Genomic DNA, 25,685 nt, shown 5'->3' with positions numbered 1-25,685 from the left:
TCTCTTCGTGTCTTTACACTGGCTTCCAGTTGCTGCTTGTATAAAGTTCAAAACATTGTGTTCTGGGGAGTTCATGGAACTGCTCCGAGTTACCTGTAATCCTGTATCAGCATATATCCTCCTCCTTGATCACTTTGCTCTACCTCCAGTAGGGTACTTATCTGTCCAATTTACTAAAGTGGCAAGCTCTAGATCCCGAACTTTTTGTCACCTAGCCCCAAAATGGTGGAATGACCTCCCGGTTTCCATCAGAACTACGGACTCACGTCCTTCCTTCAAGAATAGCCTAAAAACTTTTTGTCTTTAAGGCCTACCTTTGCCCTTTAAATGATGTCTGGATGCAGGTATATTTACCTGTTACCTGGTGCTGGCTGCTGCCAGTACCAGGGAACAGTTGCCAGTTGCCTACACCTGTTTCCTTTTGCTAATTACTGACTCCCTTGTAAGTAGCTTTGGATAAAAGCACCTGCCAAATGACCAAATGTAATTGTAAGTATCAGCAAAAAAATTGTTTTGGTTGAGTAAAAGAACCACATTTATGTTGGCCTAATTTTGTCTTTCTGAACTTGACAGTATACATTCCCACATTTGTACACTCTAAGCTAATTCAGTGCCCTTAAATTTGAAATGTATCTTGACTCAATTAAATCTCAAATGTTATACCCTACCTGGAGACTCAAGTTGAAAGAGTGGTCATAACTGAGTAATCACTTACTAAACTACTGTGCTTAAGAACAAAAAACAAATTATTGATCACCCTGTGCCCTTCAGATTTCATGCACTGAAAATATTCTCTGCTGAATGAGGTTATTTCTGGCATAATAAACCCTGGTAAAGTTAGATTGTTTAACACGATCCTGGAAAGTGAGAGGATGCTTGAGGAGTGGAGAAGAAACATACTGGTACCGATTTTCAAGAACAAGGGCGATGTACAGAACTGTAGCAACTACAGAGATATAAAGTTGATCAGCCACAGCATGAAGATATGGGAAAGAGTAATAGAAGTTAGGTTAAGAGGAGAGGTGACGATTAGTGAGCAGCAGTATGGTTTCATGCCACGAAAGAGCACCACAGATGCAATGTTTGCTTTGAGAATGTTGATTGAGAAGTATATAGAAGGCCAGAAGGAGTTACATTGTGTCTTTGTAGATTTAGAGAAAGCACAGGATGTCGAGAGAGGAGGTGTGGTATTGTATGAGGAAGTTGGGAGTTGCAGAGAAGTATGTAGGAGTGTTGCAGGATATGTATGAGGGAAGTGTGACAATGGTGAGATGTGCGGTTGGAATGACAGATGGGTTCAAGGTGGAGGTGGGATTACATCAAGGATCGGCTCTGAGCCCTTTCTTGTTTGCAATGGTGATGGACAGGTTGATGGACAAGATCAGGCAGGAGTCTCCATGGACGATGATGTTCGTGGATGACATTGTGATCTGCAAGAGTAGGGTGCAGGTTGAGGAGAGCCTGGAGAAGTGGAGGTATGCACTGGAGAGAAGAGGAATGAAAGTCAGTAGGAGCAAGATGGAATACATATGCGTGAATGAGAGGGAGCACAGTGGAATGGTCAGGATACAAGGAGTGGAGGTGACGAAGGCGTATGAGTTTAAATACTTGGGGTCAACTGTCCAAAGTAACGGGGAGTGCAGTAGAGAGGTGAAGAAGAGAGTGCAGGCAGGGTGGAATGGGTGGAGAAGAGTGTCAGGAGTGATTTGCGACAGAAGGGTACCAGCAAGAGTTAAAGGGAAGGTTTACAAGATGGTTGTGAGACCAGCTATGTTGTATGGTTTGGAGACAGTGGCACTGATGAAAAGACAGGAGGCAGAGCTGGAGGTGGCAGAGTTGAAGATGCTGAGATTTTCACTGGGAGTGACAAAGAAGGACAGGATTAGGAATGATTATATTAGAGGGACTGCTCAAGTTGGATAGTTTGGAGACAAAGCAAGAGAGACAAGATTTAGATGGCTTGGGCATGTGTAAGGTTGCCATAAATATTCTTTGTTCAATCTAATTAAAAAACTACTGATTCTCTCAGGTAAGGGACAAACCAACATTTTCTTTGATGCATTTCCCTAATCTAATGCATGCTTGTTTTGGGGTTTTTTTTAGAAGAAAGTCACTTTATTTTGTCACCGGAGGTCATAATGACATTTGGTTTCTGCATTTAACTGAATCTTACAACCATCATCTTCACAAACTGCTGTTTCTCACAAAGATTGTTGCAGTTTAAACAGTTTAAAAGTATTTAAGAGCCATTCATTTTTGCTGTTTTAAATCGAGCAAATTCTATGTGCAGAGGGGAGTCTAAACTGATATTTTTTATGGAAATAGCCACAATTCTCTTGAATTCCAACAAGACTTTTGTTTTTTTATAGACTAAAGATACAAAATAACACTACGAAACAGGTTATAACTTGTAGTCAGAATAAGTCAATTGTGACCTATATATTATGACTTCTTTCCAAGACAAACATCCACACAGAAAGTCAACATCATCCCCACTATAAAACGCATTTTTGTTCTTCTCAAGTCAGCCTTTGGTTGATCAGATGTTATCAATCAGTTTCTCAGCTCTTTTGCCACATTTCAGCATCATGGTGAAGGGACATCAGCTGCTTTTGTTCTTCATTCTTTGTCTTTGCAGTCATGCAGTGAGTGAAGGTGAGACATCGGTTCCTCTCCCCTATAGTATATGATGTGTGCAGCCAATTTCCTCCTATCTAATTTGATTTGAATTGGTGCGGATTTGTTCCAGACTTGGTTGATATTATTCTAGTAATATGTGTTGGTGTAACTTTGAGATGTGAATGATATACAAAGAGAAAATGTTACTGCTGAATCATTTCAATATGCTTTTTCTCAAAAGAATCAGAATCAGTTTTACGGCCAACCAAATTTTTGTGTCCAGGAATTTAACTTGGTGCCTCGTTCATTTTTAACCTTTATATACACTGACAGCTGAGGATTTTACACACACACAGTGTGTGTGTGTGTGTGTGTGTGTGTATATATATATATATATATATATAAACACGGATACAGGAAAAAAGATTTTAATACATTGCAGTGTATTAAAATCTTTTCCTATATCCGTGTTGATATTCTGCTCCTCATTCGTTGAGCACTCAAAACCATTGACGGTTTCAGAAAGAAACGATACATATATATATACGTATATATATATATATAAACATAAAATGTAGGAAATTAAAGATAAGAATGTAATGTGTATAAAAATAATCAAACTGTTTGAATGTTTCTGATTCAAATTCAGGCTAAAACCCCAACACACCAGTGGCAATTACTGTATTATTCTGACAATGTGTTGATGTGACAGGAAGCAACATTTGTTCAAAATGTTGTCAAGAATTAAATCAGATATAATTTAACTAAATTATACAAGGCCTGATAACTTTCAACAATGAATGGATTTAAAACCTGCACTTGTTTATGTTATATATGTTTTTATAGGTCTGTCAAGCAAGCAAGTCACCTTCCCAGACGGTCCAGATGCCCCTCGTGTTGTTCTTCACACCAGTGTGCAGACGATTTCAGCCATGACTTTGTGCCAGAGGTTTTTTTCAGATCTCCCTCGCTACCAGTCCCTTTTTTCTCTGGCAACTCGGCAAAATTCAAACGCTGTTCTCTTGGGCAGGGAATCAGCTGGTTCATATAGTATGTATTTAGGATCAGCTTATTATGTTATCTCGGGTTTACCAGAAAAGCAGTTTGAATGGAATTCAATCTGCTGGACCTGGAGCACAAACACAGGGCTGAGCCAGGTGTGGTTGAATGGAAAGCGCACTGTCCAGAAACGTCTTACCGCTTCTGTTCTAACTGGGGATCTAAGTATAATTCTAGGCCAAGAACAAGACAGTTTTGGTGGTGCATTTGATTCTAAGCAGTCCTTTGAGGGAGACATTACAGATGTCCACGTCTGGGACTCTGTGTTACCTGCATGTCAAATCAGTTCTTATATGAACGGCATTATCTCGACTCCAGGAAATATTCTCAACTGGGAGGCCGTAAAATATGGCATAGAGGGCTCGGTGTTTGTGCATGAATCTGATTTTTCCTGTTCTAGCTGAACATGTAGACAGACAGGACAAAAGGGTAATGTATTGAAAAAAGCATGGATCCCTTTTCTTCATGTAAAACAAAGCCTATTAAAAAGCATTTCTTATAAGCATACCAATGGCCCTTTGTGTTATTGTATATCAGCACTGTTATACACAAATAAATGAAATCAGTTGCTAGAAAATTAAGTAATTTTACTTGCAGTAAAACAGTATAGGTGAACATTTTTTCACATCAACCTGATAAATAATAGTTTGCGGTAAAATAAACATAAATGGTCAGCATTTATTATAGAAATAATGCTTTTCTAGTCTACCGACCACTCAAAGTGCTTCACAATGTATACCTCACATTCACCCTTTCACACACACACATTCATACACTGATGGCGGAGGCTGCAATGCAAGGCACCAACCTGCTCACCAGGAGCAGTTAGGAGTCCAGTGGCTTGCTCGATGACACTTTGACATGCTCTTTGAAGGAGCCAGGGATCAAACCAGCGTCCTTCTGATTACTAGACGACCCGCTCCTGAGCCATGCTGCTCCCGAAACATAAAGTGGTACCTATATTTTTTCAAAGTTATGGTTGAGTGATGTGTTGTGTTTCTTAACAGAAAGTGGGTTTCTTTTAGGGTGGTTCTTTGGGACGAGGGCGGTTCACATTGAGTTACTGTCCTCCATGAGCGCAGACTCATTCCTAATGTCCTTCTGACGTTTCCAAGCCAGAAGAGGAACCCCGGCGACGCTCATTTCCGATCATGGAATTAATTTTAAGGGAGGGGAAGCAGAGTTGCGGACCAGCTTTAGGGCCATGGCTGAGGCAGTCCAGACGAGCCTGGCCCCCGCACAAGTTACCTTCCAGTTCAATCTACCCAATGCCCCCCACTTCGGAGGTACGTAGGTGCACGAAGTGAAATCAATCAAGGCGGCTCTGTACACAGTCTTAGGGGCCCAGACCGTCGGGGAAGAGGTCCTGGCTACCGTGCTCACTGAAATCAATCGAAGGGGTGCTGAACTCCAAGCCCCTCGGCTACGTGTCCACTGATGTGGCGGATGTGGATCCCGTAACCCCGAATTACCTTCTCATGGGGCGGCCGGATCCTGCTCTCCCCCAGAAAGAGAATGATCACGATAAGATGTCTCGCCTCCTGGACTCTTTTTTTCGAGCCCTACCAAGGTAGATGGGGCGGCTAGAGAACATTGACCTGTACCTTTCCCCAACTGAGACCTGACCCGACTCTGAGCTTCTAGTTTTGGTTATAGCTAATTACGCATAGCGAATTAGGGGGCGGCTGTACTGAAGCCCAGAGTCATACCTATATTTCCTCAGTTGATTTAGTTGATAGAAAGATAGGTTTCCCCCTGGCCCCGCACCACTAGGTTCCCTAAGTTTATAATTGCATATATATATATATATATATTGGGCATTTATTGTGTTTTATATTAAATATTAAAGTGGTATTATTGTCTACCCCCGGTGCCTTCCCTTTTAGTTTAGTTAGCTACACGAGTATCCACCTGTAGATTCCTTTATGTCCATAGCGGGACGCCAGCGGCAGCGGTCAGCGACAGGGAAATACAGTAAAGTTAGTGAGTTTCAGTAATTGTAGTTTTGGGTTCACTGAGCTATCGTAGGTTTGTAGCCCCCGCTACAGGTGTCGTCCATGTCACAGTCCTGGTGAATGGCCAGACAGCTAAACTACCATTGTATGTAGTCAAAGGGAACTTTCCATCTCTGCTGGGCCGGTCGTGGCTGGAGGAGCTCACACTAGACTGGCCTGCAATTCGTATGGTGTGTAAAGGTGAAAAACATCTGACAATGGTTCTGAACAAACATGCAGATGTATATGTTTGGAGTCAGTGGCGTGCTCAGTCCTCTCTGTAGTTAAGTAACATATTTGTTGGGTGCTCTTTGGTCCAAGGTTAGTAGTTTCAGATGAAAAAAAGAGAACAAATCTCTCTGACCAAGGCACTCCGTGTAATTAAAAATGTCTTTATTGAAACTTAGACATATCCAAAAAGGACCTAAAAATGCCCACGCGTAGCGGGTTGGGCCTGAAACATACAGATGTGTTCAAGGAGGAACTGGGAACGATGAAAGACAACAGTTAAACTGAACATTCAGCCGGATAGCAAACCAAGGTTCATGAAAGCCAGACTAGTTCCCTACGCAATAAAGCCAAAAGTGGAAGAAGAGCTGGAATCCTTGGTCAAGAGGGGGGTGCTGGAGCCTGTCAGACAGAGTGACTGGGCCACTCCAATCATGCCAGTTATAAAAAAATAATTCGGTGAGAATCTGTGGAGACTTCAAAGTCACCATAAACCCAGTGCTTGAGGCTGAACAATATCCACTGCCCCACATTGAGGAGCTTTTCACTGGATTGGCTGGAGGACAAAAATTCTGCAAAATTGACCTCACACAAGCCTACCTCCAGATGCAAGTCGATGAGAAGTCGAGAGAGCTGCTCACAATAGTCAATCACAAGGGCCTCTACCAATACTGCAGGCTGCCCTTTGGAATAACATCGGCCCCGGCTCTCTTCCAGCGTGCGATGGGCCAGATACTGAGCGGCTTGGCTGGCGTCCAATGCTACTTGGACGACATACTGGTCTACAGGAAGACACAGCAAGAGCACCTGGAAAATCTGGACGCCACACTGCAGTGGCTGGAAAAATATGGACTCAGCGTCCGCAGATCAAAGTGTGAGTTTTTCCAGTCTGCAGTAGAGTATTTGGGTCACATAATAGATTCAGAGGGCTTACACAAAGCTCCATCCAAAATCAAAGCGATTGTGGAAGCAGCAACGCCTCAAAATGTGAGTCAACTACGCTCTCATCTCGGGCTCCTAAACTACTATGGGAAATTCATACCGATCCTCTCTTCTCTGCTGCGACTACTTCCTCAGCTGCTGTGCCATGGCAAGGTATGGAAATGGACTGAACAGTCTGAGGCTGCCTTTGCGCAAACAAAAAAGGCGCTGCTTGAGTCTGACACGCTGACACACTTTGACCCCACATTGCCCTTACAACTCGCATGTGATGCTTCCCCTTACGGAGTGGGGGCAGTCATTTCTCATCATGCCCAGTGGTGAAGAGCGGCCGGTCGCGTTCGCTTCACGCACACTCAACCAAGCCGAACGCAACTATGCGCAAATTGAACGAGAAGCGCTGGGAATTGTGTTTGGGGTCAGAAAATTTCACCAATACCTCTTTGGGAGGAAATTTGTCCTTCTGACAGACCACCATCCCCTGAAAACAATTTTCAGGCCCCATACTGGTATTCCTTCCTTGGCAGCCAGTTGGATGCAAAGATGGGCCTTATTGTTATCCGCCCATGACTACGACACCAAGTACCGCAAGTCAGAGCTGCATGCAAATGCCGACAGCCTCTCTAGGCTGCCCCTGCCGCTTGACCATGGTGAGCCACAGCAGGCTGGCATTTTCTACTTCCGGCAAGTGGAGGAGGCTCCCATCACTTCTACTCAAGTGAAACGACACACCTGAAACGACCCTGTGCGCTCCAAACTGATAGACGTTGTGATCAACGGAAGGAGTGGGAACCTTCCAGAGCTAAAACCGTACCTAGCAAGAAGGAATGAGCTCTCTGTGGAGGCAGGATGTCTCCTATGGGGACGCAGAGTGATTATTCCACCCACGCTGCGAAAAAGGCTACTACAGCAGCTACATGCAGGCCACAGCGGAATGGTCCGCATGAAAGAACTCGCCAGGAGCTACTTCTGGTGGCCTGGGCGGGATGGGCAAATAGAGGAGACTGCGAGAACATGTCCATCTTGTCAGCGGGTGCGTGGCATGCCACAGCCAGCCCCCCTCCACCCATGGGAATGGCCAGAGGGACCCTGGCAGCACGTCCACATTGATTTTGCTGGCCCGTTCGAGGAGAGGATGTTTCTGGTGGCAGTTGATGCTCACAGCAAGTGGCCAGAAGTGGCCATAATGAGATCGACAACAGCTGAGAAAACCATCGAGAAACGGGGAAATGTTCAGTCGGTTTGGCTTCCCGGAACAGCTGGTGAGTGATAACGGGCCCCAATTTGTCTCACAAGAGTTCAAGCGATTCCTTGAGGTAAATGGAGTGCAACACATCCGCTCTGCTCCCTATCACCCGTCTACTAATGTATTAATGGAGAGATTTGTTCAGAGCATGAAACACGCATTGAAGGCTTCTCAGGGCCAAGGCTCTTGCCACCAGAGGCTGAACAGCTTCCTGCTTTCTTACAGAAATGTGCCCTACGCAACCACAAGAGCTGCTCCTGCGGTACTGCTCATGAAGAGACAGATCCGCACCAACCTCGACCTCTTAAAACCACCAATGACCAAAGAGACTGTTCACTTGAAACAACAAACTCAGGTTCAACAACGCCAACATAAAGCAAAAGAAAGGGTTTTCTTTCCAGGTGACAGTGTACTGGCATGCAACTATAACGCCAGACCAAAATGGGTGCCAGCCACCGTCCTGGCACAGATAGGGCCTGTGTCCTATACAGTCCGGACCACTGAGGACACCATCTGGAGGAGACACACAGACCAACTGCTTGCTGCAGAAATAGCATCTGACAACACTACACCACCACTACCAGTGGTCTGTGCTGAGCCATATGAGCAGGACAACCCAGCCCAACCCACACTCACCCAGAATGCACCAGGTCACACAGAACCTGCTTCTTCTGGGCCCATCTCTTCAGCAGTTTCAGAGACAGAACTGTCATCGTGCTCCACACTGACGTCTGTCCCTGTTACACCCCTTGTAGATCTGCCAGAGGCTGGTGCTAACCACCGGTATCCCCAGAGAGAACGGCGGTCTCCTAAACGCCTAGATTTATAGTAGCCACACCCTGAAGAAAGGGGCAGAATAATCCCCAGGGTTATGGCAGGGTCTGAGTAGTCCACTTCATTTCTTTAGTTAAAAAAAGAAAAAAGAATAAAAGGAATATTGTTGCTTGTCACTGGGAGTAAGGGAGACTGTTAATTCTATTGCTATTTGTAACTGAACAGTTTTGATTCCAGGGATTTGAGATGTTTTAGTTACCATGGACAACATGGTGTTTACATGTCATGATAGTGGCTTATTTGGTTACAGGTGTTTGTTCTGACATTAGTGATGCCACATGTTCATTAAGTGGGGAGGAGATGTTATATATTGTGATTATACCTGGTCCGTTGCTGCCACCCATAGGCGGACCAGGGTATTGATATTACGGGTGCCTCGGAGTGTCATGCGACAGTTGTTGTTTAATAAAACCACCGGCTGTCCCTCTCATTCATCCAGGTCATGGTTATCCAATGAGAACATTCACAGACACCGGCTGTCATGACGGCAAATTTCGAATCTGTCTCCCGACTGATGTATGTTGTAATCCTAGCAGTAGAAGTTGGGCAAAACTCTAAGGAAGATACAACAAATATGGAGCTGTCAGGGAAGGGGAAAAGAGGAAGGCCAAAGAGGAGGTTTATGGGTGTGGTGAGGGAAGACATGCAGGTGGCTGGTGTGACAGAGAACGATGCAGAAGGCAGGAAGAAATGGAAACGGATGATCCGCTGTGGCGCCCCCTAACGGGAGCAGCCGAAAGTAGTAGTATCTTGAAGTAACAGGTAAACTGCTGTTAATATTTAGTGACAAATATATGAAGCAGAAAAAAAAAGTGTACAGAAAAGGTCATCATGAAGCAAAAAATGAAGCTGTTGCTCGATGACTTATAACATGGCTGTCAGGTAGGTTTGCTATTTTTCTCCATGTTGGGGTGTGGTTGCACATGTCTTGATGCAGCTAAAATTGTTTCCATCTAAAACTGTACTTCATCACTTGACACTGTACTTGACGATGCAATCATTTATGGAGACAGGCTTTGGAGAGGAGGGGGCGGGGGGGTTGCTGTTGTTTTAATGTGCCTCATCACCTGCCAGATTTCACTAAAGCCCCCAAACTCACACACTGCACCTTTTTTTTTTTTTAATGAAACCGTTTTTCTTCCCACTTTTATCCGGTCAACTACCCCACTCTTCTGAGCTGTCCCGGTCACTGCTCCACCCCCTCTGCTGAGCCGGCGAGGGCTGCACACTACCACATGCCTCCTCCGATACATGTGGAGTTGCCAGCTGCTTCTTTTCACCTGACAGTGAGGAGTTTCACCAGGGGGACGGAGCGCGTGGGAGGATCATGCTACCCCCCAGTTCCCCCTCCCCCCGAACAGGTGCTCCGACTGACCAGAGGAGGCGCTAGTGTAGCGACCAGGACACATACCCACTTTCGGCTTCCCACCTGCATACCTAGTCAATTGTGTCTGTAGGGACGCCCGACCAATCCGGAGGTAACATAGGGATTCGAACCAGCAATCCCCATGTTGGTAGGCAACGGAATAGACCGCCAAGCCACCGAGACGCCCCTCACACACTGCACCTTTAACATTTCTCTCTCCTGTACTCTCTTTTGGTTGGAGCAGTTGACATTCTTTTGACGAGCTAGAGGAATTAGCTTATTGCAAGTTTATCGCTAATTTTCAACTAGGACTTCTAACTAATGAGATGTGCAGATGTATTTCTCCTGAAATTTTAAAGGTCATAGTTGTCTCTCTGTTTTCATCTATGGTAAACTATACGTTCAAATAGACATACCTAGAAATTGGCACATTTTGAGTGCCAATTAAAATCTTGGATTTACATATCTAAAACCTATTTGATTATCTAACAATTGAATTTATAAAGCTTCTAACCAATAACATTAATTTAATGATTTACCTGCTCCCTTTGAGATTTAATTTTAAAACCACATTTAGACATGGAGTATCTGTAATCTTTCATTATGAAGTCTGAATGATTTGATTCAAGTTTCAAGTTTTTTTTTTAGGTTAAACTGAATTGACTAAGAACAGGTTAAATATTAAACTCTTTTATGATAAGATTGAAAGCTGAGTTTGATCTGACAACATCATAAGTTTTATTCTGTGTCCTGCAGAACAGCCTGCTAGTGTTGTTTGGTTATGTTTTGTTTACAGAGAAAGACTGAACTGTATAAGAACGGCTTTGTTCAAACATTGAAGAAAAATGTTATTGCCAAATCAAATAATGTGTCATTAAGTGACTGCGAGGAATGGAGGACAGTAAATATGGGCTGGACTTCTTAGTAGTAGACCGTATTGGTTATATGATATTTAACTCTGAAAATGTTGCTTAAAGTCCAGACGTGCAAATTCTAAAACTGATTTGGTGCCAAATAAAGCTCACTGGCTATTTCTATATTCATGACCAAGCTTTTGTTGAGACCAACGTTTTTCTATATGAAAGCATTTGAGTGCATCATTTTGCCACACTTGAAATCTTGCACCTCCCCAATGATGGACTCATATCAACTGGCCTATCAAGCCAACCGGTCTGTTGAGGATGCAGTTAGCATAGCCCTGCACCATGCCCTGCAACACCTGGAAACACAAAACCCCTACGCACACATCCTGTTCATAGACTTTAGTTCCACCTTCAACTCCATCAACCCACTCAAACTCTTAACCATACTCTTGGATATGAACAGTGACCCAGCCATATGCCACTGGATTCGGAGCTTCCTGTGGAACAGGCCACAGAGGGTGAAGGTTAATAACCTAACCTCACACCCTCTTACCCTCAGTACAGGTGCTCCTCAGAGCTGTGTTCTCCCCCCCTGACTCTTCTCAGTTTACACCACCCACCTCACATCCATGGATAGCTCTGTGAATATAATAAAATACGCAGTCGAGACAACCATTGTAGGCCTCATCTCCAACAATGATGAAACCCAGTGCCGCACTGAAGTAGACCAAGCTGTCACTTGTTGCGCAAACAACAGTCTTCTGCTTAATACAGCCAAAACCCAAGAACTCATTAGTGACTTCCGATGCATGCCGAATCCTAAAACACCCATACAAATGAACCGAGACCCCGTCACTACCACCGACTCTTTGAAATTCCTTGGAACATACATCAGCAATAACCTGAAATGGAAAATTAACACTGAACACATCATTGCAAAAGTTCAACAATGACTTTAATTTCTTTGGCAGCTTAAAAAATACCGGATCAAACATCAGCTGCTCGTTCTGTTTTACTCAGCCATTATTGATTCCATCATAACATCTTCTATTACAGTATGGTACGGCGGCACAGATAGTCAAACGCGGAAAAAGCTGCAGTGGATTGTCAACAAGGTATCCAAAATCATAGGCAACCCACTCCCCTTAGTTGAATCTCTACATACTAACCGGACTATAAAGCAAGCAAAGAAGATCACCTCCGACCCTTCACATCCTGCTCCCCACCTCTTCCAGCTCCTTCCCTTAGGGAGGCACTACAGGTCACTGTCAACTAAGACTAAACGCTTTGCAAACAGTTTTTTCCCCCTAGCCATAAGGGCTCTGAATTCCTCCCTATGCTTACTGGCTTACTTGCTTAAGGTTGTCCGTTGTGTCCGATGATGACAATCCTGCCTCTGTCACTTGTGAGTCTTCTTATGGCTGTAAAGCCCAATCCGCGACCCACACTGTTTGTCACTGACAGAAGAGGTGAGAGCACTGACTGGAGGTGTAGGTGTGGCACTGGCTTCATGTCTCTTTAGTTGTCTCCTGGTCCATTGATCATCTTGGTCCTTCTTGAGCTGTTGCACCCCTTGTTGACAGAGCTGCCACCAGATGGAGTGTTGGGTGGCAGTGTCCTCCAGCTGGCTCGGGTTCAGGCCGCACTTTTTTATGATGGTCTTCAGTTGGTCTTTGTACCGTTTTTCTGGCCCCGTGCCAAGCGGCGGCCAAGATGTAGCTGGCCATACAGCACTTTATGCGGTAAGCACTCCTTTGGCTTCCTGATGACGTGACTGAGCCAGCGAAGTTGGTGCTGGGTGATGGTAGCCTCCATGCTGATGTAGTTGGTCTTGTGGAGTATTTCAGTATGGGGCACTCAATCACGCCAGGTTATCCTCAGGATGCATTGTAGGCATCTGACGTGGAAGGCATCCTGAGGTGGTGACTGTACAGGGTCCACGCCTCACAGCTGTAGAGGAGATTCATGATGACAACTGCCAAGTAGACAGATATTTTGGTGTGGAGGTTGAGGTCTTTGTTTTGAAAGACCCTTCTCCTAAATCTGCCAAAAGAGGATGATGCTTGTTTAATCCGGTTTTGTATCTCCGTGTTGATGCTGCAGTCATCAGAGAGGAAGCTGCGCAGATATTTGAAGGATTCCACTGTTGCAAGTGGCTTGTCGGAGATGGTGAAGGTTGGTGAATGAGATGGAGGAGTAGATGCCCACTGGCATACTACTTCAGTCTTTGCCATGTTTATAGAGAGCCCCAGCCTACCATATGCCCTTGCAGCAGCTGCAAGGCTAGCTTGCGGTGCCTCCAATGTGTGGGCCACAACTGCACAGTCATCTGCATACTGTAGCTCGATGATATGCTCAGATGTCATTTTTGTGACCACTCGGAGCCTGCGGATGTTAAATAGGTTTCCATCTAGTCTGAAGTCCACAGTAACCCCACTGTCCTTCCTGATTTCCTTGCGGAGCAGCAATGTCACACACAGGAGGAAGATGTTAAAAAGAACAGCTGTAGTAGCACAGATCACCTCAAGTCAGGTGTGTCTGTAAAGAGACCACACAAAAGCCTAGTTTCTGCTCACAAGACTGATATACCACAGGAGAAGGACAAGCAGGAAGGTTTTAACTATAAAACAGGTGATGTTGAGAGACAGTGCCCTCTCCATAAGAAGTCGCATCCCCTCAAGCACTGCAGAGGGTTCCGCAGCAAAGCTATTGAGGAGTGTAAGACCTTTCCTAAGGATAATGGTGTTTGTTTTAGATGCTGCTCATCAACCAGCCACGTGGCCAAGGACTGCAACGCAGCCATCAAGTATAGAGAGTGTGAAAGCGAGAACCACATCTCTACTCTTCATCCTGGACCGCCGCCGTCTCCACTTCCTGGGCATGGCAGGGAGGGAACAGAAACAACACCTCAGCCTGCTGTCTCGTCAAACTGCATTGAAGTCTGTGGAGAGGGTCAGAGCACAAGGTCCTGCTCCAAGGTCTGCTTAGTGAAGGTCTTCCCTAAAGCACACCCAGAAAGAGTGACAAGAGCATATGCTGTGCTTGACAACCAAAGAAACCGGACTCTTGCCAGGTCTGACTTCTTTGACATGTACTGCGTCAAGGGGACTGACTCGCCATTTACACTCCGTATGTGTGCTGGAACAACAGAGATGACCAGGAGAAGGGCTATAGGCTTTGTGGTGGAATCACTAGATGGAGCTATGACAGTCACACTGCCCACACTGATTGAGGTCAACAAAATTCCAAGTGACAGAGCTGAAATACCAACTTCTGAGGCGGCAGTATGTCACCCTCACCTCTAGCCAATAGCACACTCTATCCCACCTCTCGATCCTAAAGCTAAGATCCTCCTCTTCTTGGGTCGAGACCTACTTAGAGTTCCCAAGGTGAGAGAGCAACGGAACGATCCACACGATGCCCCATACGCACAGAGATCAGACTTTGGATGGGTTATAGGCAATGTCTGCTTAGGGGACACTCACAAGCCTGCAGCTGTTCATACTTACCGCACCAACATCCTTGAAAACAAACGCCCTTCCTTCTTCAGCCCATGCCCAAACAAAGTTCACATCATAGAGAGGTATGGGTCCAAGTCTGAGCACAGACCCTTCCCTGTCCTTGAAATGCTTACACCCTATGAATTCATGGTAGGAGAAACCGTCTTTAATACATCCAAGGATGACAACAAAATAAGGCTCTCTGTTGAAGACAGACTTTTCCTGGATGTCATGAACAGAGAGATGTACATGGACAATGGCAACAGCTGGGTGGTGCCACTCCCTTTCAGAACACCCCGCCAGCACCTCCCTCACAATTGGGACCAGGTCCTCACTCGGCTGACATCTCTTCAGCGCACACTGGAGAGAAGGCCTGAGATGATGAATCACTTTGTCACCTTCATGAAAAACATCTTTGATTGTGACCATGCTGAGCCTGCTGCTCCACTGCAGAAGGGAAAGGAATGTTAGTATTTACCCATCTTCGGTGTTTACCGTCCACAGAAGCCAGGCCAGATCAGAGTGGTTTTTGATTCAAGTGCAAAGTGTCATGGTGTCTCCCTCAACGATGTCCTCCTGTCTGGACCCAACCTAAATAACAGCTTGGTAGGAGTCCTGCTGCGGTTCCGGCGTGAGGTCATAGCAGTAACTGTGGTCATTGAACAGATGTTTCACAGCTTTGTCGTGAGAGAAGACCATTGAGATTTTCTACGCTGCCTGTGGCATGAGCACAATGATCCTGCTAATGACATCTGTGAGTATTGAATGAAAGCTCATGTGTTCGGCAACAGCCCATCCCCTTCAGTTGCTATATACACTCACCGGCCACTTTATTAGGCACACCTGTCCAACTGCTCGTTAACGCAAATTTCTAATCAGCCAATCACATGGCAGCAACTCAATGCATTTAGGCATGTAGACATGGTCAAGACGATCTGCTGCAGTTTAAACCGAGCATCAGAATGGGGAAGAAAGGTGATTTAAGTGACTTTGAACGTGGCATGTATTGTGTTTAGAAATCACGTCAGGACACAGCGCTGTCGCTCGACACAACCTCTCCGTGGCATTCTTTATTTAGACTGACACAGCATCAAAGGCAGACCCGATCAAACAACCCAGAGCCCGCAGGCATCACCAATCGATCCCAGCACAATAGAACAGCACCAAATCAAATGCAGCACTGTCGATGTGTGCAGACATAACATTCCCCCCCCCCCCCCCGGCAGGATTTCAAACATGAAAGGTTGACACAAAGTCCTCTAGGTGGCCAGGGCGTAAACGTGTGCGAACAGGTCGCGGGGCGGCCTGAGGCTGGGCAGGCCGAGGTGGGGAGGGAGATGGCAGGGGAAGCTATGGTTGTGTCACCAGCTGTGTGTGGCGGAGCTGACACCTTCCGTAGACGACTGGAGTGCCACCGAGTGCCATCGCTGAGGAGGTAAGTGGCTGGGCCCAGCTGACGGGTGACTTGGAGAGGAGAGGACCAGTATGAAGCCATTTTATTGTCCCTGTGGGGCCTGCGGACCCTGACCCAGTCTGACACATTGATGTCTGGCACCCTGGTTCGTTTTGACTGGTCAAACCGTTGCTTCATCCGCGTCTGCTGACGAGTGACTGAGGCTCTGACCCCAGAGGGAGGTGCCTGAGGTGTGGAGGGGCGGAGCCTGTCAAGGGGCATGCACAGTTCCCGGCCTAGCATGAGAGAGGCTGGGGAGACGCCTGTGGTCGAGTGCTGTGTGGCCCGATAGTGCAGCAGAGTGTGACGGATGGCCTGTGTGAAAGAGCACCCTTGGGCCATGTGTGCTCTGAGGCCGTTCTTCAGTGACTGGTGAAAACGTTCAACGCCGCCATTGGCCTGGGGGTGGTAGTACGCAGTGCGTATATGACGGATGCCCTTGCTTTCGAGATAAGCAGTGAACTCAGCAGAGACCAGCTGAGGGCCGTTGTCAGTGGTGATGGCCTTTGGGAGGCCCCAGCGAGAGAAAAGAGAGTCCAGGAAGTCGATGATGATCTGTGAGGTCACAGTGCCGGAAGTGGTGAGTTCAGGCCATTTTGAGTGTAGATCGTAGGCGACCACCATGAAGCGTTGGTGGTGGGGAACTCCATGGATCTCACCACAAATGTCCAACTGCAGGTGTTCCCAGGGCTGAGAGGGCCAGGCGAGAGGTTGCAGGGGTGGGGGAGCCTGGTGGCCAGTCTTGCCACTCACAAGGCAGGCAGAACAGTCCTTCACCAGAGCCTCAATATCTCTGTCTATCCCCGGCCACCACACCAGGTCTCAGCAGCGCTGTTTCAGTTTCACAATGCCCAGGTGGCCTTCATGCGATGTATTCAAAACACGTGCACGGAGAGCAGCTGGGACCACTGTGCAAAACCCACGTGCCACGCAGGTGTCGTTCCAGCAGGAGAGCTCCTGTCTGACTCGGGCGAACGCAGCCAGCTCCTCTGGGACCTTGTGAGGCCAGCCGTTCTGGATGTAGGTGCGGAGCTGGGAGAGGACAGGGTCCTGTTCGGAGGCTGCCCTCAGCTCCTGCAGAGAGACAGTGGCCTGGAGGGGTGTGTGTAGCATTTGGACAATGTCCTTTTCCACACAGTCAGTGTCCGTCTGTGGAGCTGGGGTGGAGACAGAGCGAGAGAGCAGGTCGGCGACAACATTGTCTCTGCCTGGGGTGAACTGCAGGCTGAAGTTGTACTGGCGGAGGCGGTCAGACCAGCGGTGCAGCCTCAGGGGTTTGTGGCCTGTCCCAGATGTGGACAGCAGCGCTGTCAGGGCCTGGTGATCTGTCCTGAGGGTGAAGGAGTGGCCATAGAGGTAGAGGTGCCACCTTTCACAAGCCCAGATACAGGCTAACGCCTCACGCTCACCCACGGAGTACCGCTGCTCGGTCAGGTTGAGGGCACGGGAGGCGAAGGCAATGGGCTTCTCCACACCGTTCTGGGTTTGAGACAGCACAGCCCCTATCGCTGTGGCTGATGCGTCACAGGTCACAAAGGTGGAGCTGGAGATGTCGAAGTGAGCCAACACTGGTGGTGAAGTCAGTTGAGTCTTGAGATCACGCACAGCGTCACTGCATGCCTTTGACCACACCCATGGCTCGTCCTTACGCAGCAGCTGGCGCAGGGGGGCTGTGGTCGCAGAGTACTGGGGAAGAAACCTCAGGTAGTAACTTGTCATACCCAGGAAGGAGGCGACCTGGGCGGCCGAGCTGGGCTCAGGGATGGCCTGAATGGCGTCCACGTTGGATTGTAGTGGAGTTACACCGCTCGCTGACAGCCGGAACCCCACGAAGTCGATGGCTGGCACAGAGAGGACACATTTCTCAGCATTGAGAGTTAGCTTGTGCTTGGACAGGGCTGCGAAGACCATGTTGAGGCGCTTGTCGTGGATTTCACTGGTGGGCCCGTGTACCACTATATCGTCCAGATAAATGGCCACGCCCAGTATGCCAGCCAGCACGGAGACCATGATTTTCTGGAAGCAGCTAGGGGCGGAGCTGAGACCGAAAGGCATCCTGGTGTAGCGAAACACTCCTGCATGTGTCACAAACGCTGTGAGGTTTCGGCTGCTGGGGTGGAGGGGCACCTGTAAGTACCCCTGTCTGAGGTCGAGCTTGGAGAACACCTCAGAGCCATAGAACTGAGCAGTGAGTTCTTCTGAGGTGGGCAGTGGATACTTATCAGGGACCACTGCCTTATTTACTGCACGTAGATCGACGCAGACACGCAGGCCCCCTGACTTCTTCTTAGCCACCACGAGGTTTGAGACCCAAGGTGATGTGTCCACCGGTTCAATGATGCCAGCTTCCAGCAGTTGTTGCAGCTCGGCGGAGACCCCATCACAGAGAGCCAACGGGATGCGGCGCAGTGGTTGGATGACAGATTTCACAGCAGGGTTGAGGAGAGGTTGATGGGTGAAGGCGGAGAGGCAGCCCAGCCCCATAAACAGCGATGGCCACTTCTGCTGCCAAGGTGTGGCGACAGTCAGGATTGCTGCCCCCCCTTGTGTCTAAGAGGGAGAACCCCAGAGCGGAGAACAGGTCCAGGCCCATCAGGTTGGCCCCACGGCATGCCACATGAAAAACTGCATTGGGCACCAGCTTGGTTCCATAGCGGACAGTCACTTGGAGAGAGCCAACCAGATCGATTTTGGAGTCACCATACCCACAGAGGACAGCTGAGGGTGCGGACAGTGGCAGTGAACCGAAAAATTGACTGTAGGTATCAACATTCAGGAGAGACACACTTGCACCGGTGTCCAACAGCAGGGGGATGCACACATCATTAATGTTGACTGTGCATGATTTGAATGACACTGGCCCAGAGCTCACCTTGTGAATGACGGCGGTTGAAGACTGGGGGGTGTGGCCCTCTGACCCAGCCGGGGAAGATCGACAGACGTTGGCAAAGTGATTGTGCTTACCGCAGCTACGGCATGTCTGGCCACGGGCAGGGCAGTTCTGAGCCCTTGAAACATGAGACCGAGACCCACAGTTACCACAGGACTGTTGAGGGCGGGGCCGAGAACGCCGTCGTTGCAGTTGCAAGACGTCCCCAGTGGAGTCGGCGCCCGCCTCGCTCTGGTTGGGTTGCGTCCCGAGGGGCAGCCGTGAGTAGAGGGAGGAGTCGTTGGCAGCTTGACTGGAGGTGGCCACTTGCTGTGTATTTAGCATAGCAGCACACTCAGCTGCTCCCTCAACCTGTAGTGCGATGGTAATTGCTCTGGACAGCAGCAGATCGTCTTTTTCCAGCAGGAGAGTCTCACGCACCTTTGCGTTGTTGGTGTGTTCGATTAGCTGGTCGCGAACCATCCCGTCCTGAAGTGCGCCAAACTTGCATGAGCTAGCTAGCCCTCGCAAATTAGCTACGTACTGCCGCACAGACTCACCAGGCAGTTGGTGTCGCTGACGGAATATAAATCGCCGAAGGAGGGTGCTCTGTGGAGCAGCGAAATGGGTGCTCATAAGTCCCACAGCTTCGGCAAAGTTTGTGACGTTCCCCAGAGTCCCGAGCACACGATGACCCTCTGCTCCCAAGCAGTGTAGCAACAGAGCCGTCTTCCTAGCCTGGCTCACGTCGTCGAGCCCTGAGGCGATGATGTAATTTTCAAAACTATGTAGCCAGCGAGTCCATGGTACCGGAGGCTCGCCAGGTAATGCCAGGAAGGGGGCAGGTGGTGGGAGAGAGATATCAGCCATCCTCGTCGCCAATATTGTGTTTAGAAATCACGTCAGGACACAGCGCTGTCGCTCGACACAACCTCTCCGTGGCATTCTTTATTTAGACTGACACAGCATCAAAGGCAGACCCGATCAAACAACCCAGAGCCCACAGGCATCACCAATCGATCCCAGCACAATAGAACAGCACCAAATCAAATGCAGCACTGTCGATGTGTGCAGACATAACAGCATGGTTGTTGGTGCCAGACGGGCTGCTCTGAGTATTTCAGAAACTGCTGATCTACTGGGATTTTCACGCACAACCATCTCTAGGGTTTACAGAGAATGGTCCGAAAAAGAGAAAATATCCAGTGAGCGGCAGTTCTGTGGGCAAAATGCCTTGTTGATGCCAGAGGTCAGAGGAGAATGGCCAGACTGGTTCGAGCTGACAGAAAGGCAACAGTAACTCAAATAACCACTCATTACAACCGAGGTATGCAGAAGAGCATCTCTGAACGCACAACACGTCGAACCTTGAGGCAGATAGGCTACAGCAGCAGAAGACCACACCGGGTGCCACTCCTGTCAGCTAAGAACAGGAAACTGAAGCTACAATTCGCACAGGCTCACCAAAATTGGACAATAGAAGATTGGAAAAACGTTGCCTGGTCTGATGAGTCTCGATTTCTGCTGCGACATTCAGATGGTAGGGTCAGAATTTGGCATCAACAACATGAAAGCATGGATCCATCCTGCCTTGTATCAACGGTTCAGGCTGGTGGTGGTGGTGTAATGGTGTGGGGGATATTTTCTTGGCACACTTTGGGCCCCTTAGTACCAATTGAGCATCGTGTCAACGCCACAGCCTACCTGAGTATTGTTGCTGACCATGTCCATCCCTTTATGACCACAGTGTTCCCATCTTCTGATGGCTACTTCCAGCAGGATAATGCGCCATGTCATAAAGCTCGAATCATCTCAGACTGGTTTCTTGAACATGACAATGAGTTCACTGTACTCAAATGGCCTCCACAGTCACCAGATCTCAATCCAATAGAGCACCTTTGGGATGTGGTGGACCGGGAGATTCGCATCATGAATGTGCAGCCGACAAATCTGCAGCAACTGCGTGATGCTATCATGTCAATATGGACCAAACTCTCTGAGGAATGTTTCCAGTACCTTGTTGAATCTATGCCACGAAGGATTAAGGCAGTTCTGAAGGCAAAAGGGGGTCCAACCCGGTACTAGCAAGGTGTACCTAATAAAGTGGCCAGTGAGTGTATGGTCTTCGTCATGCTGCAACTCATGGTGAAGAAGAATTCAGGTCAGATGCATGACGCTTCATTGAGAGGGAGTTCTATGTTGACGACGGATTCTTGTCAAGGCCCACAGCTAATGAAGTCATATATCTGCTGAAGCGGATGCAGAAGGCGCTTGCCACATGCAATCTTCGTCTTCACAAAGTTGCATCTAACAGCATCGAGGTCATGGAAGCATTTCCTGTCGATGACCGCGCCAAGGGGCTTAAAGATCTAAACCTGGATGCTGAAGCAATATCCATTCAGTGAAGCCTCAGTCTTAGGTGGGACCTAATGAAAGAAATGTTCACCTTTCAAGTTGCTGTCTCGGCAAAACCCTACACGCGCAGAGGTGTCCTAGCCACCATCAATGGACTTTTTGACCCGTTAGGATTTGCTGCTGCACTAACTATCCAGGGAAAGATGCTGCTCAGGGAGCTCTCAAGCGAGGCCTTAGATTGGGACTTGCTACTACCCGTAGAAAGGGAAGCAGAGTGGAATGCATGGAGAAGTGCTCTGTGATCTCAAACAGCTACACATTCTGACACCATATGCTGCTGCTACAATTTCAACAGCTACCAGAAAAGAGATACATGTGTTCTCAGACACCTCAGTCAAAGCCATTGCAGCAGTCACCTACCTCAAAGTCATTGATGCAGAAGAGAAGCCTCATGTAGAGTTTGTACTAGGAAAGGCCCAATTAGCTCCACAGTCTGCTCTTACAGTCCTGAGATTAGAACCCAGTGCTCGGTTCAATATTTTTTAATTTTTTTAGGCTAGATTGATTTGACTAAGAACAGGTTAAATATTAAACTCTTTTATGATAAGATTGAAAGCTGAGTTTGATCTGACAACATCATAAGTTTTATTCTGTGTCCTGCAGAACAGCCCGCTAGTGTTGTTTGGTTATGTTTTGTTTACAGAGAAAGACTGAACTGTATAAGAACGGCTTTGTTCAAACTTTGAAGAACGATGTTATTGCCAAATCAAATAATGTGTCATTAAGTGACTGCGAGGAATGGAGGACAGCAAATATGGGCTGGACTTCTTAGTAGTAGACCGTATTGTTTATATGATATCTAACTCTGAAAATGTTGCTTTAAGTCCAGACATGCGAATTCGAAAACTTATTCGGTGCCAAATAAAGCTCACTGGCTATTTCATTATTCATGACCGAGCTTTTGTTGAGACCAATGCTTTTCTATATGAAAGCATTTGAGTGCATCATTTTGTCACACTTGAAATCTTGCACCTCCCCAATGAGGGACCCATATCAATTGGCCTACCAAGCCAACCGGTCTGTTGAGGATGCAGTTAGCGTAGCCCTGCACCATGCCCTGCAACACCTGGAAACACAACACACCTACGCATGCATCCTGTTCATAGACTTTAGTTCCGCCTTCAACTCCATCAACCCACTCAAACTCTTAACCATACTCTTGGATATGAACATTGACCCAGCCATATGCCACTGGATTCGGAGCTTCCTGTGGAACAGGCCACAGAGGGTGAAGGTTAATAACCTAACCTCACACCGTCTTACCCTCAGTACAGGTGCTCCTCAGAGCTGTGTTCTCTCCCCCTGACTCTTCTCAGTTTACACCACCCACCTCACATCCAAGGATAGCTCTGTGAAAATAATAAAATACGCAGACGAGACAACCATTGTAGGCCTCATCTCCAACAATGATGAAACCCAGTGCCACACTGAAGTAGACCAAGCTGTCACTTGTTGCGCAAACAACAGTCTTCTGCTTAATACAGCCAAAACCCAAGAACTCATTATTGACTTCCGATTGCTGCCGAATCCTAAAACACCCATACAAATGAACCGAGACCCCATCACCACCACCGACTCCTAAATTCCTTGGAACATACATTAGCAATAACCTGAAATGGAAAATTAACGCTGAACAAATCATTGCAAAAGCCCAACAGCGACTTTACTTTCTTTGGCAGCTTAAAAAATACCGGATCAAACATCAGCTGCTCGTTCTGTTTTACTCAGCCATTATCGATTCCATCATAACATCTTTTATTACAGTATGGTACGGTGGCACAGATAGTCAAACACGGAAAAAACTGCAGCGGATTGTCAACAAGGCATCCAAAATCATAGGCAACCCACTCCCCTCAGTTGAATTTCTACATACTAACCGGACTGTAAAGCGAGCAAAGAAGATCACCTCCGACCCCTCACATCCTGCTCATCACCTCTTCCAGCTCCTTCCCTCAGGGAGGCACTACAGGTCACTGTCAACTAAGACTAAACGCTTTGCAAACAGTTTTTTCCCCCTAGCCATAAGGACTCTGAATTCTTCCCTATAGTCCCCTCCTCTCACACCACTGGCATAAATACCACCATTCACCGATTATGATGATATGTTTATCTAAGTTACTGTGTAACTGTATTGTTCGTGATAATATGTGGGTTGTCTGTTGTTGTCCATGTATGTATTGTGCTGCAGAGTATAAAGTGTACCAAAAACAAATTCCACCGGCCTTGGTCATGTGGCTAATAAAATTATTCATCTATCTGTCTATCTATCTATAATATTGTGTTCTGGCACTACACTATACTATAAAGGTTATGAATTTTAATACAATATTGGTCTGTAGTCAGTATGAGAAGAAAGCAAATGAACCTATTCCTGAGATTTTTGAACCACTATATGGTACATACGTATATTCAGACCATACTTGTCACCACAGTAGCTCTTGGTCCAGGTTCTAGTTCTCTGCAATGCACTTCTGGCCGGTCTTCCAGAATGATGCTGCATGCTTGGTTTTCAGCCTCCCAAAATGTTCATGTCACCCCTCTCTTTGTGTCTTTATACACTGGCTTCCAGTTGCTGCTCAACACGGCGACTTAGTCACTGGTATGTTTTATCTATAAGGCCATTCTGTGTACCCTCCCCTGTTATTTATCTATCTTTCTGTCCATAAAACATGGCATTTATGGATTACTGTCTCAGGACACCTTCCAAATGACTGTTCCTAAAGTTTGGACTGGGCAGGGTGAGAAGGTCTTTATGTTTTCTGCACCATCTGCCTGGAATAGCCTGCAGAATAGACTTAAACTCCAGGACTTGGTTACTGTATCCGAATTTAAAGGTATGGTTAAGTTTATGGAATCTGAGTCTATTGGAAATTGTAAATGTTTCAATTGATAACAGGTTTGTATCTTTTCCCTTCATTTTTATGCTATTTTGCACTTTGAGCTATTCTGTTGTCTTCATGGGAGTGTGTCCTGAAACTGATATACTTCTGTCATTCTTGGCCAGGTCTCTCTTGTAAAAGAGATCTTAATCTCAATGGGACTAACCTGGTTAAATAAAGGTAAATGAAATGAATGAAAAATGCTCGTATAAAGTTCAAAACATTGTGTTCTGGGAAGTTCATAGAACTGCCCCGAGCTACCTGCAATCCTGTATCAGCATATGCCCTCCTCCTCGACCACTTTGCTCTGCCTCCAGTAGGGTAGTTATCTGTCCAATTTACTTAAGTGGCAAGCTCTAGATCCCAACTTTTTGTCACCTAGCCCCAAAATGGTGGAATGACCTCCCAGTTTCCATCAGAACTACGGACTCACTTCCTTCCTTCAAGAAAAGCCTAAAAACTTTTTTCTTTAAGGCCTACCTTTGCCCTTTAAATGATGTCTGGATGCAGGTATAGTTATCTGTTATCCGGTGCTGGCTGCTGCCACTGTTGCATCATATTATATTATACAACATGTTCTGGTATCTACTCTAAACCCTTTTTCTACTTGCTTGCCTCTCTGTTTGCACTTGATTTTCCTTTTGTGCTATTGCCGCAACATAGACGTAACATCTTGATTTCATACGCACTCTTGGCGAAAGTACAATTACTGTGTTTCCCTCTATTGTGCAAGTTGCCTACACCTGTTTCCTTCTGCTAATTACTGACTCCCTTGTAAGTAGCTTTGGATAAAAGCACCTGCCAAATGATCAAATGTAACTGTAAGTATCAGCAAAAAATGTGTTTTCGTTGAGTAAAAGAACCACATTTATGTTGGCCTAATTTTGTCTTTCTGAACTTGACAGTATACATTCCTACATTTGTACACTCTAAGCTAATTCAGTGCCCTTAAATTTGAAATGCATCTTGACTCAATTAAATCCCAAATGTTATACCCTACCTGGAGACCCAAGTTCAAAGAATGGTCATAACTGAGTTATCACATGCTAAACTAATGTGCTTAAGAACAAAAAACAAAATATTGATCACCCTGTGCCCTTTAGATTTCATGCACTGAAAATATTCTCTGCTGAATGAGGTTATTTCTGGTATAATAAACTCCAGTAATGCTGCCATAAATATTCTTTGTTCAATCTAATTAAAAAATTACTTATTCTCTCAAGTAAGGGAAAAACCAACATTTTCTTTGATACATTTCCCTAATCTAACGCATGCTTGTTTTTTTGGTTTTTTTGTTTGTTTTTTTTAGAAGAAAGCCACTATATTTTGTCACTGAAGGTTACAGTAACCTTTGGTTTCTGCATTTAACTCATCCTATTGTATAGGAGCAGGACTTACTACCACTGACATTATGTGAATGC

General features: G+C 46.6%; 1 protein-coding gene across 2 annotated transcripts; it reads left to right on the top strand.

Moving 5' to 3' along the window:
• The first annotated feature begins 1,403 nt into the window (after window positions 1-1,403).
• Window positions 1,404-4,183, top strand: LOC130113417 (mucosal pentraxin-like). Of its 2 annotated transcripts, none has more exons than XM_056281017.1 (3): window positions 1,404-1,475; window positions 2,585-2,655; window positions 3,466-4,183. In XM_056281017.1, exons 1-3 carry the CDS (start codon window positions 1,405-1,407, stop codon window positions 4,080-4,082), a joined length of 759 nt encoding a protein of 252 aa, XP_056136992.1. In that variant the 5' UTR covers window position 1,404; the 3' UTR covers window positions 4,083-4,183. The 2 variants fall into 2 exon arrangements, with proteins under 2 accessions (XP_056136992.1, XP_056136999.1); XM_056281024.1 differs by lacking the exon at window positions 1,404-1,475 and adding an exon at window positions 1,800-2,029.
• Window positions 4,184-25,685: the final 21,502 nt, after the last annotated feature.

Source organism: Lampris incognitus, chromosome 1, assembly GCF_029633865.1.
Source record: "Lampris incognitus isolate fLamInc1 chromosome 1, fLamInc1.hap2, whole genome shotgun sequence".
NCBI lineage: Eukaryota > Metazoa > Chordata > Actinopteri > Lampriformes > Lampridae > Lampris > Lampris incognitus.
The sequence above is the reverse complement of the archived record's forward strand: the minus strand, read 5'-3'. Positions and strand labels throughout refer to the sequence as shown.